At 37.1% G+C, this 13,094-nt stretch overlaps 1 protein-coding gene across 6 annotated transcripts in view; it reads right to left on the reverse strand.

The window, feature by feature from the left end:
- The window catches only part of TENM3 (teneurin transmembrane protein 3), a 321,566-nt gene that overhangs the window by 161,343 nt on the left and 147,129 nt on the right, over positions 1-13,094 (reverse strand). The window contains exon 3 of one of the 6 annotated variants that reach the window (XM_059817987.1): positions 12,741-12,950. The exons of the other annotated variants lie outside the window; for them this stretch is intronic. Coding sequence (XP_059673970.1) covers positions 12,741-12,950 — 210 coding nt within the window. The remainder of the gene's footprint in view (positions 1-12,740; positions 12,951-13,094) is intronic. 6 annotated transcript variants of the gene reach the window in all.

The raw sequence follows: 13,094 nt of genomic DNA on the forward strand, positions 1-13,094 counted from the left end.
AGAGGCAGAAATCAGGGCAAAGAAGCTGTCTGATACTTATGTCAGCAGAAAGCATGTTTTTGAGTGGTGGAAATAACAGACTTGCTACTATTTTTTTCCCTTGCTACTCAACATCTCACAAGGAACCAAACAGAACTAGAGCAGCACTGATGAGGCAGCGACAGGGCACTGAATCCTGAGGTTCCCATACTTCATAACTCTTAAGAGCTTTTCCCAAAGGCCTTCTGCAGTTGCCATTGAATTCAAGTCTTTGTAACCATGGGAGTAAACTTTTCACATTTCTTTAAATACATTTTAAGTTCTGTTGTGGTCATGGGAGTACAGTAACAGGAACCAGAAACATAAGCATACAGTAACTACCACTTAATTGTGCCAGGTTTTAAGCCTTTATTTGCACTTGTGTAAACTGAGAGTCACTAACCATCATCACTAAGATGAAAGGTTAGTGCATTGATTATAGACTATTTAGTATTCACATTTTATTATTTCTGAATTATTGTCAGAGAAAAATTCTATGCTACTAACCATACACAAAAAACCCCTAAAAATGTTTTAATCATTCTCTTGATTTTCTTTCTGCCTTGAAATTTCTTGAACTTTTAGTGGAAGCAGCATCCTATCCATCGCTCCAGAACACATACATAAACACCTGCTAGTTTAAAATTCCAGGTGCAAAATTCATAGTCACTGTCTGCTCCTTTAAGATATGACAGAACAGATTAAATCTGGGGCAGAACACCATACAAGAACATCAACATTGCTAAAGCATGCATGAAGGATATGAAAGCTTCCCCAAGTTCCCTAGCACGGAACTAGTACTACAGGGTACTTACTTCTAGAGATGGTGGTTAAAATGCTTAAGGTTAATCATTTTATTCTTTACTAGCTTGCATTTTAACTCTCCTAAGGCATTTTCCACACACAGAGGGGGAAAAAAAAGTCTCGTCTGTTGTGGCCGTGATCATGAAAAAATTATTATGTGATAATGAAGCAAAGCTGTATCCAAGGTTCAAGACTGAATCAAAAGAACTTCCAGAGAAATTCATTTAACAGAAATTGTGATCTATCTGAGTATTGCTGATGATAGAGCAACTGGATAAACCTGGGCAGGCTCTACTGCTTTACTCGGATAGTACTCTGACGGTCTTTCTCTACAACACTTGCCATTTTAGTGTCTAGATAACAGTAGAAATAACTTTAATAGGGGAGGGAAGAATTTCCCTTTCAGGCTCAAAACAATGCAAGTACACTGGCTGATTCCTCCGCCCTGCCACCCTGCTCAGGAATGTCCCTCAGGACCTCCTGTCCCAGAAGGCTTGCAAAGCAGTTTATTCTAGAGGGCTTTTTGGAAGCTAGAAAGGAGTTTTAAAAATATCTAACCCATCCTCCCTCTCTTGCCTTCGGGTTTACTGGCTTAGTCACACAGTAGGCAGAATTCACTACAATTAGGGGAGACAACAGAGACTTTTAAACAAGAGACCAGGTTAAAATAAGAAATAATCCAACTTGAAGTGAGGAAGAGATCCATACGTGATGCTGCGGAGCATTCTAATGCCAATTACTTTGAGTTATTCATATAAAACTGTAAAAAACCAGAAAAATATTCCATATTACAAGCAACTGATTAAAGGCCTTGAGGAAATAGATCAGGAAAAGCATCTAAAGAAAAATACTGCAGTGAATTTTGAGAACTATATATTACAAGGCAAAAGTAACAACTTCATATTGTATCTCTTGAAAAATGCATCATAAAGACTTGAGAAAGAAGTATTATTTTTGAATTAGCCAGGTAAATATGCCAAAAGTGCTGCACACCTAAAGACACATAAGATCTAAAGGACTTGGAAATTGAAGCTTACAAGGGACCAATTATTGTTTCTATCGGTGGATACTTTTTATCTGAGCATTATTTTATATTGTGATGTCAAGATGATTAAAATGGTGAAGTGCTGCTTTCTACTTTTTCAGTACCAGTAAAAATTACTTTTATGTTAATTAATGAAAAACAGATCTCTGGACACTTATCACACATTCATAATCACAAGCAACTTCTCTAGTAATACACCACTGCTTTAAGAAACTGTATCTTTCAGCTTTTCCATTTTTATCACCCCCATCTAGTGTGCCTGCTGGCAAATCAGCTGCATGTCTGAAATGGGCAACGAACATGAAGATATACAAGTGTGAATTTCATGAAGTCTGTTGCTCCCACTATACTACATACTTTTGGCCAGTAAAACAATGTAAGTACTTAGCTCCAGAACCCCATGTCGCGCATCTCATCCCAGCCACAATTACAGCAAGAGTCCAGCTGGAAAAACCTGATGGAGTTGCTGTGCACATTCAAAGAATCAAAAGCACAATTCATTAGAAGTGCTTCACTTGCTTTCTGAAGTGTTTTCGATGCTGGCGTACACAGAGAGAGGGGTGCAAGGTCACCCCTAGCCTTGCCTTCTCACCACTCAACAGAGGACAAACGACTGGAAAGTAACCCAGAGACTCAAGAAATACCACAGACAGTATTTTAAACCTTTCCTGAACACACTGTAGGACACCACTGAGGAGAAAGAAGGGAGCAAATGACAAAAAACCCTTGCAGTCTTTGGATTTAGGAATGAACAGAACAAGTCCCCTTGTACCAACTACTAGCAACAAAATCAAGGGAAAGCTTGACCCTTCTTTGAAGCTTTCTGAATGAACTAAAAGATTCAAACAGAAGCAGCTGATATTTTGTACTCAGTGATAGCCAAGTCAGCCTTCTGTGTATTCAGCTATCATATGTTTTTGCACATATAAATTCCATTATATGTTGTTTGAATAGGTACTGCAGTGTTAAATTAAAGCTTTCAGAAATGAACATAAAATAATATTTAGGATAGTATTTCATGTGGAGTCTCCAGGTTATGGCGATGATGGGGTAAGTTTACTGCTGATTACTGCAAATCAGAGTATGTATCAATGCAAAGATGAGTTGGACTGATGGCAGAATTTATAGTAACTGACTTCCTTTTAATTTGCAAGTATGCTGCACTTGCAGTATTTCCAAATTGAGGGGCTTTTTTTATGACAACAAAGTATCCTATTACATACACAGAACTGTTCTTTTACACTGTAACTTGCTGCTGTTAAGGGATTTATCTTCAAGAGAAGAATAGCAATAAGAGGCAAATTAATTCAGTTTTCTGTAAGCGTAGCAGGGATACTAGTGTAAACATACAGAATTCCCATGAAGAGAATATTTTTAGTCCCTTGTAATAAATGATCAGCACGTTAGCAAACAGAAATATCCTTACATTTTTGTTTTTTTCCTCCTGGCTCAGTGAACGTATCTCATACCTGTGAATTCTACCGATTAAAATAATTCTACCAATTACTTTGCTACATTCCAGTATGCATAGTCAAGTATGTAATGCAATAAACTATGCCTGAATGGTCTGTTTACCCCACAGCAAGTTACAAGGAAAACTCTTTCCCCTTAAAGGATTTGTCTCTTTGGAGTGTACAGGCTGGCAAAAAGCCAAGGGAAACTGGTGCTTAAGCAACCAAGACTGAGCAGTGCCTGTGTGCATTGCAATCCCAGCCAACCGCAGTAAATGTTATTGGAGTTTTTGTGCTGTAAAATTGCTGCTTTCATGCCCACTGCATCTGACAATAGGAATCCTTGGCCTTGCATGAGAGAGGAAGGCTGATGTGCCTTCTAGTCAGATCTCTGCATCCTTAAAAAGTAGGGTTACTACTCCTGTGTACTCCTAATGGGTTAGTGACAAAGAAATTCATGTCAATGCTACTTCCAGACACAGAAAGAAACTAAATGGAGAAGCCTTTTCTGTATGCAGTACAAGAGCAGAGAAATGATGCTTTCAGTGTAGTCCTTAATTTTTTAAAATAATTGATAATATTTAAAAAGGGTTGTTCAATTAAAGGTGCCAAATGTTTAGCCTTCTACTTTTCAAAGCAACTTCAAGATAAGCTCTGTTTTCACAATCATCCAATGCACATCTATTTTTTTCTGGTTAGTGACTCAAGTGCAAAATCCTTACTATTTCTCCTATGAAAGACTGTGACAAGCATCTGCCAGCAGAATTTGAGAGTCCTGTTTACTTCCAGCAAGCAGCATGTTTAAAGCACTAAAACATCATTCTCCAACTTACAACTAGCCAGAATAGAGTTTAGGTGGAAGCCAAAAGCCAATGAGGAGACAAATCAGATATTTTATTTTTATCAAGCGCTCTATTTTTTGGCTGCAGTGACTTTTTCAACATTATAGAATAAAACGTGTTGCAGTTGCATTACAATGACTTGACTGCTGTATTAACCCCCACTGGCAACTTCCATTTAATCCAACAGCAATCTGGCTTTCCTCAGAAGCGCAGAATCAGGTGCTAGCATGGTTATCAGCATTTAGCAGAACTAAGGAATAAATTAGGTATTTTATGTATTTGCACAGCTCTTTTTCTTCAACAGCAACTAAAGACTCAGTCCCAGCTGAAGGAAGAAACTTTTGCACAATCAATAGTAGATGGGATCCTTAATAAATTTATACATTTTGTACCAAGCTGGGAAGCATTTGGTGCTCTCCAAAGCACCAGCTCCTTACAATGACCATGACTACATAAACTAATTTTAATTTAGCTAAACCAAACAAAAAATTAAATAACCGACCAAGCTTTCACACCTGGGAAAAACACATGATTTTTTGTTTCCCTTTAGAGAAACAAAACCCAAACAAGAGCGGCCTCAAGACTAAGAGACCACAAGATTAAAAAACATAATTTTAAAAAAAAAAAAGTAAGATTTTATCAAAACCTCACAACCTTCAACTGGTTCTGTGTTTCTGGAAGGAATTTTGAATTCTCAAAGCTATCAAGGCTCGGTGAGCGTTAGAGCTGATAAGAAGGGCTTGTGAAACTGTAAGTTCAGGCTGTTGCCACTCAGTGATGAACAAATAGGAGCATGTGTAAGATCTTCAGTCCCCTCTTCCTAAATAAAGGCATTTAAGAAAAAAGATTTTGTATTGTGGTACAGAGTTGAAAATATTAGACATTTCCCTGAAATAAAATAACGAAAAATCATAAATAACAGAGTTTAATGTGATGATGCGAGACACTTGTGCCTGATCCTGACCTCACACAAGTTATTTGCTGCGTGCTTGCATGCTGTTTGTAGCTTTGGAAGTCAGAGTAAGCAGTAGCTGGGTAAAGTCCTCAGCTTTGTAATTTATAATGAAAATAAACTCTCTATGTGACTTTCTCCTTCTCCTTTTACCTTCTGTATTATAAATTAAATTCTACCATAAATTTGTTAGAGCCTACTTTTCCCCACAAGAGCAGTATATCCTTGTTCCTGATCGTGACTTCAGGGTTCCTCCGTTAACAAACTGCGACAGAATTTAAATTCAAACTCCTTATCTTGCAATTAGGAATGTCTGTTCGGTGATCAAGCTAGTCAAAGGAAACGATGTGTGTGCAAGCACTGGCAAACAGGGAAGGGACGCATTTTTGACTCTCACGTTCATCTATACTGCCAGGTACATGTTTGATCAGTTTAAGCGCTCTGACATTTGGAAGCAGCTTGCTTTCTTCAATAAAGCTGTATTCTGCTTTTATATTTCACTATTTCAGAATCAATTTATCTTCACAGATTTTCTTAACTTGTATGATTTTCTGTAATCTGATTTTTCATGTGGAAGGGAGGAGGGGAGGAAACGTCTCTACATCAGATCATATCCGCAGTACGATACACAGTTGGCAGGTTGTCCCATCTGGCACGCATTCGAGTATAAGACGGATAATTTGTCACTCTGAATCCTTTGATTTGTGAAGAGGCCGAAATCATCTTTGGAAAGCTATTTTGCAGCTAATGATACAGGAGGTGTGGGGGAGACTGTTCTTTGAAGGCTACGAAGGCCACAATCTGAGGAGAAATAATTGGTCTTGGCTCTTCTACTAAGTAACAGAGATCGAAAACTACAAAAATCTTTAAGGGAAAAACATGACTTAAAACGATCAGATATGAGAACTAATTGCCCACCACTTTGCAAAATTTGATTTTGGAGGGGTGAGGGTGAGATTGGGGAACTGTAATTTGCTCTTGGCAAACAGACTGAATGCTTAATTAAACTGAACAAATGTACATTTTTGTACATTAAGGGAACAATATTGACAGAAGTTTGGCTTAAAAACCAAAGAAAGAGGATAAAAAGATGGATTCATGGAATTGAAGTCAATATCAAAAAGGGATCAAAATTAAATTGACTAGCATTTAAGAGGCAATTCTTAAGTTTTTAAAGCAACTATATTTGCCCCAAGCATGTGGAACAGATAAATTCGTCAATCTGTAGCTAAAGGATATTGGCCTTCCTGCATTGTCTGATTTTTGACTGTAAGAGATTAAATGCTTCTGTAGCTATCGAGGAAGCCCGCAAGCACACCTACACAGTGGTAGAAATGTAACAGTCTCCGGCCTCAGAAAAAAGTAATCGTGTATTTTTGTAGCATGAACTTATTCCATATTTACAGAAAGCTTATCAAATACCTCTATTCAGCATCACAGGCATTTTGAATTTATGGGTATCAAACATTTTTGCTTACGAAATGTTTACATGAGTATGCACATGCCCAGAAGACATTGGCAGTTTTCATCGAGAACAGGCAACCTTATTTTGTAATTTTGCAAGATATAAAGTGGTCCAGCAAGCGGGAAGGGTAAGCGTCTGTTTTGCAAATGATTTATTGTGGAAGTTGTGGACAATTTCAGAGTGAAGTCTGGGCTACAGGACAAACTGTAGTTTTCTGTTACATTTAAACAGACAATGCATCGCAACGTGCACACTGCTAATGAAACTTACCACAGCTTAGTATGGTAATCTCTGTTATAAACTACAAACTCATGTATACCTGATTTGAAACGCACACAGGTATTACTAGAAAAGCTTCAGGAGGTTACCTCAGTCCACCTTCTCCTAAGCGAACGTAGGTTTGTTCTCAGCAGTATGACTGACATTTTTATTTATTTTCATTTCATGTTTCAAAGTGACAGAGGTTCTGTAACTTCCCTTAGGATAGACTTAGATACCTTAATACAGTTCACAGTTAGATAGTTTTTCTTGATAATGTGCCTAATCTTTCCTTTCCTTACTTTCATCCTATTGCTTTTAATTGTATCTCTACATGGTATACAACATGCTCCATTCCATCTTGGGTTATTAGTTTCCCTTTGTCAGCACTTAATTAGTGCTTAGGCTATGTACTGAGTCCAAGTTTTATTCTCTTACATTTTCCCATATATAATACCTCTAACCTCCTAATTGTTTTCATCCAAATATATCTGACCAGTAGAATAAATAACAATAATTCTAGAAGCAATAAGAGAATTTGACAGGAACTTTGAAAAAGCAAGAGGCCCAAATTCAAAACTTATATTCCATCATATTCTATGATTCTGTTTTTGCTGATGTATTTGTATACCCAGCTCAAACTGTACTTGTTAGACCATGCTGCAGATTTATGGCTGATTAAAATTCTCTATCACCGTTTCTCAGATTTTTCCTGAATATTCTGCATCTCAGATCAGCTTATATTTTTCAGTTCTAATTTCACTTTATTAGTTTCTGGCCATACTATTAATTATCTTTCCTTGTCCTTTTCTATTAACATTTTGTCCCCAGTTGGCACTCAGAACTCTCACTATTTATTATCATTGGGAAATCTTAGTGATGCCATTTTTACTCCTTCATCCATATAACTAATGACGTTATATAAAACGAAGATTATAGCATATCCCTGCGTTGTTCTTCAACACAACTCCTCCTAGTTTGATCTATTTTTGTTAATTTGTTATCAGACTATTTCAAACCAAACAGGTCTGAATTAATTTTTCAAGCAACACGTCTTAGGACCAGTGTCAGACCTGAAGACAAATTGTATGTACTGATACAACAATGAAAAAAATTTATCAGGAATTATGAGATAAGAGATAAAAAAATCTCATTAGACAATGTGTAAGACAGCAATGAAAATAAGGCATGCGGATACCCACAGAGTTTCCACAGAATTCAGATGCACTGCCAGTTCTCAGAAGACGGAGAGAAAAAGAAGCGAATTTACACTTCACAAAAAAAAAGCCCGAACAGCTTTTACGCATCTGACCTCACACCATCACATTTGTGTTTCCTACTCCCCTAGAACTTCCCCTCCCCTTTTGTTCCCCCAATAATCAGAACTAAACTGCTGCTGATTCCATGGCAGGTGATAGCCTGGCTGCTAAGTTCTAGTTCAGTAGCACATGCAGTTTCCCTTGTGGAGTAACTATGGCAAAGCAAGGATGGAGTAAAGGCTGGGAAGAGTTTTGTAGGCACTAAAGCAGGACTGCCAGGAAGTTACATGAGGTATTTCCAAGATGTTGGCTAGGACTGACTTAATTTGACGTGGGTCTTTTCAATATTCACAGGTTATTTCCAACCTTCTCACAAGCCAGTGTGGTATGAAGAGGGAAATCACATTGTCCTCTTCCTACCCTCACAGGAGCAAGAGCAAGAGCAGCAAAGGAGGAAAAGATGCCTTAAAGTAATTTGCCTCTTCCACTAACTTTTAACACAAATCCCTGTGTGTAATTCCATTCACACTTCACCTTCATTTGTTTCTGGTGAGATGGAAAAGGCAGAAGTGAGGAGAGGAGGAAATGGCAGATTGCTTAGTTATGGTGGTTATACATTAACTGAGGTATCTATGCAGAAAAATAAAACATGATAGTTGGAAAAAAGTCTAAAAAACCCCAAACAAACCCCTAACAAAATTCACACCTATGCTTTGTACATGTGTTGCGTCTGGTCATTACTGCTGCCTGACCATTTGGCCTGTATTCTCTCAGGTGCTTGTACAAAGCAGAAGGTTCTGACTTTGGCTTCTTGACATTGTGGTATGATAAAATAGTAATAATTTCTATGTGACAGATACTTTTGTATAACCTCTCTCATCAAATTCTATTGAGTCATCATGAACTAAAGTCCTCAAATCATGTTTATAGGAGAATTATGCCACAGAACATTTGGTGTCTGTAGAGTGAGATGTCCTACAATGAGACCTCAGAATATGAAGAGTTCTTCTATGTTATCATTCCACCAGCCTTATTAGATTATTTTTTCTTTTTCACAAATTGAAATTCAGAGTTGTGCTCTAGATTTCCAAATTTTTTCTCCTCACAGGAAAGCTTAGCCATTTTGAACCGGAAAGCCCATCAATCTGCAACTCCCATGTGGCTGGAGCAAAATCTTGATTATTGTGCATCACCTGGCAGATCCTTGATCAAGGACAACTGAAAAATATTTTATATTATATTGACTTTTTTTTCAGGTCTTGCCATCAGATGAACTATAACCACAAACTGTTATTAAGAAACATGAGAACCTCGTACAACTTCAGTGTTCAAATACACCGTACAAAAGCTGCTGTGAAATACATCTTTCTTTATTTTGCATTTGATGGTTCTGCCATAATATTTCCAATTTAGGAGGTAAAAATCCTCAAATCTGAATTTCTAATTCAGACTCTTCATCTCCATTGTCAGTAGTAAGCATTAACATTTAACGACATCTTTTCTTCGTAGTCTCTGTTTAACCTAAGAATTTAGCACTGTATTTCTCATTATAATAGATGTCTGTTGAAAGATAAGCTACTACTAATTTCAATAAATTCCCCTCCAAATTTTGACTAATCTGTAATTTTTGGTGGAAAAAGATTAAGAAGCTTATCAAGATGCTTAAATACAGACTTTACATGACTTCTATTGTTTATAAGCAGACTTTATTACATAAAGAAACCCTTTCCACCTCAGTCGCATTCAAGAATCCCCTCCTCCCAGCCCCTAGTTCACTCTCCCTCTTGCTCAAACAACTATTCCTCTTCACTTTAGACATATTCAGATGCCCCTGTTTCTTATAAACCAGTTCACTCTTCTTCCTAAAAACAATAAAACTAGTAAATTGTTCTGAAATCAGTAGACAAATAGGCTGACTGCTGGAACAGAGTCAGCATACTGAGCTGCACTGTGAAAATGAGGAACAAGAAGTAGAATAAATTGGAGATGCTATGTAAAGGAACACTGTTATGAGTGATGGTCCTAAAAGTTATCTCCTCCTGAATTTTATTAACACACTGCTTTTAGAGAAATGAAATTATTCCTAGCAAACTGTACACAACAGTCCTCACCTGATCTGAAATTTTAAAGCTACTAGAAATAGCTCCATGAAGACCTTTTCTTCTCATGTGGTAAGCATTTGATAACTGAGTAATTCTCGTTTCTCTTTTAGCTAATTCCTCAAATGAAAGCTAATTCCCATTGGTTAACAAAACAAACTAATCAAACCCAAAGGCTTAGATTAATAGAATTCTAAATATATAATCAGATCCTTTAAATTTTGAGGGAGTTGATCAAATAAACTACATTGATCAAATGAACTCAGACTAAAGGAAAACAAACAGATCTTTGCATAGACTAGAGAGGGTAATTTAACTTGCTATTCACTTAAAGTCAATGTAACTGAAAACAGTTCAATAATATAATTATTTTCAGTGAGTACCTTTTTTATCCTAAATGCTTCAAAAGTGATCCCCCACCCCCTGCCAATATAAACATTGGACAAAGTCATCCAGAATACGGCACTTGAGTTATTTTGTACCTATTAACATTAGATAGCATGGGAAGCTTCTTTTGCATCTGGGTGAATTAAAAGACAACTGATGAAAAAAACCCTTCCTTCTGTGAAAGTGCTACACATGCTACACAATCACAAATACAGTATCTGTGGTTAGCAAGTTAGAAGCACTTCTAAAAACAAGTCTAACCTTGTGGCGACAGAGAAAGATCATTAGCTGTATTATATAAGCGCCAGCAGTACTGGATTATGAGTGTATATGTATCATTGATTTAATTCTTCGACAGTGGGAGCAGAAACTGCAAGCACTTCTATTGTACATATACACTGAAGGGATGAATCTCAGACATCTGCACACAGAGGAGACAGGGAAGCACAGTGGGAGGAGAGAGGGGAGGGGAAAATGAACATGAACTTACAGAATATGCTGCGTTTCCCTTCTGCTTAGCAAAAATCTTACCAAGAACAACTCTCTCAACATACACCACAGTATTGACTTTTGTCCTGCTTGTTATGAAAAACCCCCTAATTTTGTCCTGCTAAAAGGCCAAGACTTGACTTGCCATGGGACCAGCTGAAATTATTTTGGCTAGTCTGGGGTAAAAGGGGTTAAGGAACATTCCTCAAGGTTGGCAAACTCAGTCTAGAAAGCAACTGCTGAAAATTTCAGAAGCAGCAAAATGCTAAAACCTAGAGGAATGATGAACACTTACTAGCTACCTAAGAGGCTAGGAGGTATAAGGAGTTCATTCCAATTATTAAAATTTTTTAGCAGCTTTTTCTTGCTTTTGAATTTTTTAGTTGTAGAGGAAGGGCTGGTGGATACAGTAATCTAAATGTATTGACTTATTGAACTAAACCAGGCTACCTTTTGGATAATGCATACATTTTCTAACAGATTTCATACTCCTAGACATAAAGGAAAGGAGACATCTTCATAACATACCTTGATTATGACAATGTATTACCATTTTTTCAGAGTTCTTCACAGATTAAATATTGAGCAAGTTGAACATGCAAAAATAAAGTTATCGTTGTTAATTTTAAAGATCTTAATCCAAGCCCCTAACACGAAAAAAAAAAAAAAAAGGTTGTCAAATTCACATACACAACTGCTCTTAGCAGATTGGCCTTTTAGACAACACCAAAGTTGCACTCAAAGCTAGGAAGAGAAGCTCAAAGCTAGTGGTTTTGCTCTGCAAAATAATTCTGTCCAACCAACTGACATGCAATCTGTAGGAAAATACTTCTCCAAACCCCCTCTAGTGGTTCTTCTGTAGGAGAGTTCTTTAGAATCAAAAGAAAGAAAGAAAATGAAGAGCCTTGTTCCAAGCTTTGCCCATCTCCTGGGGAAAGGTGGAGAATTATTCTTCCAGTCTGTCTACACCAAGAAAATCTGTTCAATCATACAACAAAAATGGAACCCTGCGGCTATTATCTTTTTATGTTTTTAAAAAAAAAAGTAAAAATGTGGTTTCTTATGGCATGATGTATAAGTGGGCACTGGTGTTTCAAGTACATTTCACTCCTGTTGGTTACTCATACTGGTTGGGAGGACGAGAAACATGGCAACATACAACTCAGGAGCCACCCTTGCCTCCCCTCACCACACAGCTCTCTTCCTCTAGACCTCTTTCCTCAATCTAGAGTGCCCTATCCAGTAACGTACAAATCTGGTTCTCCTGCTCCTGGGAAACTAAAGGAACAGCTGGAACCTGCTGAACTTGATGAGGTAGTAAAAGACAACTTTTACATTATTCTGAAGCTAAACGTCATGACAGTTTAATAAACTTCAGCCTACCCTTTAAAAAGTACAACTAAAGGCTAGTCACTTGCTACAAATTACATTACACAATAAATCATTAATTGCTATCGCATTTTAAAACAAATGAAATGAGCTTTTATACATTAGAAGTTACTTTCTACTGCTTATCCTGCAGCAAAGTAGAAACATAATTTGTGACATTTAAAGGAAAATCAGTTTAAAATACAAAGTCATTTTGATATCTTTAATTTTTATTAGGCAATTTTGTAAGAGGATGGAAAAAAAAAGGGTATTCAAACTATGGACAAAGTGTCCTCTTCTTACCATGACCTGGGACAGACACTGAAACAGTACCAGTCTGTACTAGATATGAGCTGGCAGTATAGTCCTCATCTGTATCAGAGTCCTGAACTGGCTGGCTGGCATTATTACTTAATAACCACCTCTGGTTGTCATGGAGATTGGGTGATGGAGGAGGGGAGTGTAAATGCTCAGTAACTGATGGACTAGATGAGGAGGATGGCATGGAAGGACCTACAAAAAAAAAAATAAAAAAAATAAAATATCAAGATATCACATGAACAACAATTTATTTTTTGTACCACTAAAAGGCGAATAGTCTACTTCAAAAAATAAAAAGAGATGGACAAAGAAAATATAACAATAGCGTGTAATAAA

This window comes from Gavia stellata, chromosome 5, assembly GCF_030936135.1.
Source record: "Gavia stellata isolate bGavSte3 chromosome 5, bGavSte3.hap2, whole genome shotgun sequence".
Taxonomy (NCBI): Eukaryota; Metazoa; Chordata; class Aves; order Gaviiformes; family Gaviidae; genus Gavia; species Gavia stellata.